Raw genomic sequence first — 5,429 nt, forward strand, 5'->3', positions numbered from 1 at the left:
ACATGACTCTGAGCCTGGGGTCCAGAGATCAGCATTTCCATGAACACTGGTTTAAAAGCAAATACGATGACCATCCAGCTTCATTTCTTCTCTACTTTCTCTTTTTGATGGAATTTGTTTAAATTGCAATTCCTACACGCACTTATTATATAAGTCTTAATAGGAGAGCATTCAATTTGCTGCTGGCATACAAAGAAAGCTACTTTGAAGCATAAAAGCTATACACAACGTTTCTTATCTGGTTTCAGATCCTTTAGCTTTAGCTTTCTCCCCAAATAAATCACATAGAATGAAGGGAGAGCTGAGGCAAAGAGAGAAAGAGGTGTATTATTGAAAATTCATACTAATATTCAGGCAAAGCTCATCAATGCCAACAACCTTTAGGCAAAGCTCATCAATGCCAGTATCGCATAAAACAAAGAGATTTTGCATATAATAAAACAACGACCACCATACAATAATAACCACCTTAATGGCTTTTCCAATAATAAAATTTAAGCTAAATCAGAGAGAAGGACTTTTTAAAAATAATTGAAAAAGAATGCACAGGGCTTCATTTAGAAAGAATACCTGGTGCTTTCACGGTACGTATGGATTCTCTCACACTAAGTTACCAGCAAATGGTGAGCTGCCTTTTTAACACTACTTTAATAATAAACACAGGAGCAACTGAGAGAATCCCAACAGTAACAGAGAGTAGTATGTAACCAGTTTTGCAAAAATAACAATTTCCCACTAAATATAACATGACATGAAAACAAATTTAAAACACTGTAAGCTTAAATGTCCCATTAGCAAGGGTAAAATTTTGAGGAGAAATGCGAGATAGTAAAATACAGACTTGTGCAAGCTGCTCTTAAGATGAGCAATTAAGTCTTGGTTTTTAAACAAGCAGAAAGTAATGATTTTTCTTTTCTTGTTACCAGATTTCAACTTCTTCTATCAGCATTTTTCCTCTGACCAGCAATTACAATAAAATAAAGTTAAATAAAGAGGAACTTCACTTGTTTTTTAAAAGCATTTATAGAAATCAAGTCAGAGAGAGAAAATATTTTTCAAAGGTTAACTTCAGAATGATCTCTCTTCCTTGGTAACTGCAGACGATGGGCATCTGAACTCTTCCAAATACCAAAAATGCCGTCACAAAAATAAAGAATTAAAAAATAGGGCAGACTTTGGGAGACTACAACAATGCAGTCAACACTGAGACAGGTTCCCCAGAGAAAAGCCTTCTGCTTCAGTGTGCCCCTGCAGAGCAAGTTGCTGGCTAAGGAGTTTCAGGAGAGGGTGAGGGAGGAGCTCATCACAGCCCCTTAAGAACTCTGACCCCTCCTCCCTCACACTCAGCAACTACAAGTAAGAATACTGGCTGATCTTGGTAGGGCTCAGTGGGTATCCAGTGTAAATGGCTGAGCCTCGGGAAGACCCAATGTAAGACTGGGTAGCAAATTGGTGTTGGTACTGAGCAGGGGCCACGCTGGCGGAAGTGAGGAGACTGGGCCCAACACTGACAGGGACCTGGTGCACCAGAGTGCTAGGGTGGGTGGTATATGCTGCAGCATGCCTTGAGGAGCCCTGCGGGGAGAAGAGATGAGCAATGGAGCTGGTGGAGCCCAATGCAGCAGCAGAAGTGGGGGCAGCATACGTATACAGGTGAGGCTGGCTTGGCAGGTGAGCAGGGGCTGGGGCCAGGTGTGGGTGCCCGGTCGAATGTAGTGGGCTGCCATGCTGGAAGGCGTAATGGGCTTGGGAGAGTGGGGTCACAAACGCCTGCTGCCTGCGGGGGGCAGGGTTGCTGCTTCTCTCCTGCGAGGTTGGAGCTGACGATGACTGCTGGTTCTGGCTAAGGTTGAGTGGCTGTGCTGCGCTGGTCCCCCCACGCTGAGCTCGATATCCTGTGGGGGCGATACAGCATCCAGATGACTGCCCGCTCACTGAAGCCACTGGCTTGGTCTTACTGCTCAGGAGACCTGAGGCCTGGGTTGCTACAGTGCAGTCACCAAGCTGAGTTTTCAGTGGAGGTACAATGATGGTGCGGGTGCCAGTGCCATCCCCCACGACTCTGCCGGGACCCTCCGGAAGGGGTCCACTATTGCCCCAGAGAGCACTCAGGGTATCAGTGGAATATGGGCTGCTCAAGGAAGAATCAGAGTCTGGAGAATCATTGACAGTGACATAACTGATGACATTCGACCTTGCCTTCAGGCCAGAGCTAATGGGCTTATATTTGTTGTCCTCTTCCTCATCAGTGTCACTGCGGATAGTGATGACACTCACAGGAGGGCTGGGAGTATCTGCAATGATGATTGGCTGATGCTGATCTTGTACAGGGACTAGGGAATTATAAGAAGATGTGGTACGGAGGGGGCTACTCCCAACCAGAGAATAGACTTGAGAAGGCAGAACATCCAGAGAGGACTTAGAAGAGACTGGAGCAGACTGCTTATTCTTCTTTGAAGGGAGGAAACTGGATTCTTGTTGTCTGACGACATGGGCAACGCCAACATTAAGGGGCTGAGCAGTGGCCAATGTCACATGGTTAGTCAGCAAGGATGGCTGCTGCATAATAGTGCTGTACTGGTTGCCATGAGAGTGGGCATTCCTCCAGTCTGTGAGCCGCTGGCCACTGCCCATGGCCTCTGGAATCACTGCAGTGGGCTGGACTGAGTTGTGTAGAGCTACCCCAGGCAACTGTTGCCAAGTTGAAGGCAGGAGAATTTGTTGGGTTCCTCCAGGCCAAGCCTGCAGTACAACGGCAGTCTGTTCAACCAGCGCCGGCCGGCTTGCTGCGCAGCTCAGAGTAAAGGGCACCGCATACTGCGGTGTGATGGTGGCTACTTGAGGGTGGAGACTTGCTACCATTAGTGGTGTACAGCTTCCCTGTGGAAGAACTCCCGACTGTATCTGTAGTGGCTGAGCAGCTGGTGCCTGGGGTACAATGGGCACAGCATTATCCATCCTCACAGGGAATCCAGAATGCTTTGTTGTTGCTTGTAGTCCAGTTTGAAAAGCAGGTGGACATACTGTAAATGTTTGTTGGAATGGATCTGTCTGAGTGCAAATATGGGTGGTTCCAGGCTGCAAGGAAACACCCTGCTGGGCAACTCCAGGAACTGGTGCTGCAGATGATGGGTACAAAGCCGACTGGTGGTTTAGCAGTGACACATCTGAATTAGCCAGAGAAAGAGTAGCAGCTGCTGCAGTACAACTGGAAGCTAGAACACTGGCCTGATTGTGCACGGTATTAAGTTGGTTGCTGAAGCTCACGGTTAGATTTGTGCTTGTATTTGGGGCAACATGCGTGGTGAAGGGACTCTTGATCTGACTCACTGTATCATACATGTGAACCCTCCGTTTGCAGATCTCCATGTTCTGAAAACAAGACTTAACATGATTGCTATGTGGAAAATCCAGAAGGTGAGTCATTGTCACAAACTGATGGTTAAGAGTTTTCAGAGGAGTAATTCTCTTATCCGCATCAATTGTTAGCATTTTTTTTAGCAGATCAATGTATTCTCTTCGATCCGCCTTCTCTGCCAACATATCTCTTCCCTCTAAGTCTGTGGACATGTTCACCTGAGCCATATCATCTAAACAATTAAAAATGTACTTTCGAGCTTCTTTTGATTTGATCCCAGTCTCCAATTCATGTTCTTCAGGTGTCTTAAGCCTCCACAGTGGGTACCCCAAATTAGGATCTCTGTTGAAAAACCTGGTTGTTTTTGTTCCGGCACTGAGAAGATATTCAGCTGGCAGGCCTTGTGTTTGTGAAATGTAACGAATCTGATCATATTCTGAAGCACCAGGATAAAGAGGCCACCCCAGGAACAGCTCAGCTATCACACAGCCCAATGACCACATATCAATAGCTTCCCAAAATGGTAATCCAAGAATAATTTCAGGGGCTCTGTAGTAACGTGACTGTAAGTAGGTTGAGCACACAGCTTTGGAAACGTGACTAGCAGAACCAAAGTCAATGACCTTCACTCGGTAGGGTTGGCGCACTGGATCGACCAGCATTATGTTTTCAGGCTTAAGGTCAGTGTGAATTAGACCAAGGCTCTTGAGCTTCATCAGGGCTGTGGCCACCTGCTGCAACATTGGTCTGATGTACTTGAGTGGCAGTGGGCTAAACTTGTTCTGCTTTAGAAAATCATATAAGTTCTGCTCCAGCATCTCGAACACAAGGCAGGTATGATTCTTATGCTGAAAGCACTCATAAGAACGGACAAAATTATACTCATCGGCATTTTCACTGCTTAGGCGGGAAAGGATGCTCACTTCAATCTGTCCTTGCCTGGCATAGGAGGGGTGGTTCTTCAAGATTTTAATAGCCACAATTTCCTTGGTGCTCCGCTTCCAGCACTTAGCCACCTGTCCAAATGTTCCCCGGCCTAAGAACTCCAAGACTTCGTAGCTGTTTGTCATAGAGCAAAGGATCTCATGCTGGACCAGCTGGTAATCCCCTTCTCCACTGGAACTGCTACTCTTCGTGGTCACAGTGGTGGTCGTGGCAGAAGCACCCACCACAGTCCTGTTTTGCAGCACGAGAGGGGGATGTTCTTCTATGATTTGCACGCTACCGTCGCTGTCAAATTCCTCACTTTTTCTTTTCAATCCACATTTTTGATATGGCTCAAGCAAAGAAACGTTGCTTCTGTGAGTCAGGGTCTGGCTGCTTTGGAAGGTTGATGTAGCAGCACTGGCAGAGCTATCAGCAGCTGTTACAACAATATGCTCCACTACAAGAGCTGGGAGGAGGAGGCCCTGGTCGTAAGCAGGGATGTTGAAATTTGCTACCTGGTGAGAAGAGCTGGTTTGCCCTTGCGTGGCTGGGAGGGTTTTGCTGTGGGTATAGTATTTGTCGTTGCTGCTCTGTCCAGAAACATCCCAACCAGAAGCCTCTATTTTCCGTTTCTTTGCACTGCAGAAGGCACTCGACGACACTGATGGGGGGGAAAACACCTCCAGCTGTGATGCCATACCGCCGGTGTGTCTGGTTCTCAGCCGCCAGCTGGGGCTGCAGTGAGAAGGCGGAGGAGGAGACGAGATCCGGGGCCCTGCCGCTGGGTCATCATATCCCCCGCGCGAGCCGGCCCGGGCCCCGGCCCCCGGCCCCCGGAGCCTACCCACGCCCGTCTCACGGGGGGAGCGCCCCCAGCCTCCCTCCAGCTCCGCCGCTTGGCCTCTCGCCGCCGCCGCCGCCTCAGCACCGCGCGCTCCTGCCTCAGTCTCTCGCTCAGTCTCTCGCTGCCGTCCGGGGCCACCGCTGGGCCCCCTCTTGAAGGAATTTTTGAAGGAATTTCTTTTAAAAGGATCTGTGTAGGTGCTATCTAGGGTTTTGGGGGGGTGGGAGGACAGATGGGAACTGCCCAACTTCTGAGCCCACCTTTGTGAGTTCTGGGAGTGGCAGCCCTGCCTCCCATTGT

The 5,429-nt window shown here is 48.4% G+C and overlaps 1 protein-coding gene across 2 annotated transcripts; it reads right to left on the reverse strand.

Moving 5' to 3' along the window:
* Positions 1–1,350: 1,350 nt before the first annotated feature.
* On the reverse strand, positions 1,351–4,983 carry LOC307047780 (homeodomain-interacting protein kinase 1-like; the record flags this gene model as incomplete). Of its 2 annotated transcripts, none has more annotated exons than XM_079696453.1 (2): positions 1,351–3,228; positions 3,331–4,983. In XM_079696453.1, 2 exons carry the CDS (start codon positions 4,981–4,983, stop codon positions 1,351–1,353), a joined length of 3,531 nt encoding a protein of 1,176 aa, XP_079552579.1. The 2 variants fall into 2 exon arrangements, with proteins under 2 accessions (XP_079552579.1, XP_079552580.1); XM_079696454.1 differs by having other exon boundaries at positions 1,351–2,742; positions 2,860–4,983.
* Positions 4,984–5,429: the final 446 nt, after the last annotated feature.

The sequence above is a fragment of the Hyperoodon ampullatus genome (genome assembly GCF_949752795.1).
Source record: "Hyperoodon ampullatus genome assembly, chromosome: 1".
NCBI lineage: Eukaryota > Metazoa > Chordata > Mammalia > Artiodactyla > Ziphiidae > Hyperoodon > Hyperoodon ampullatus.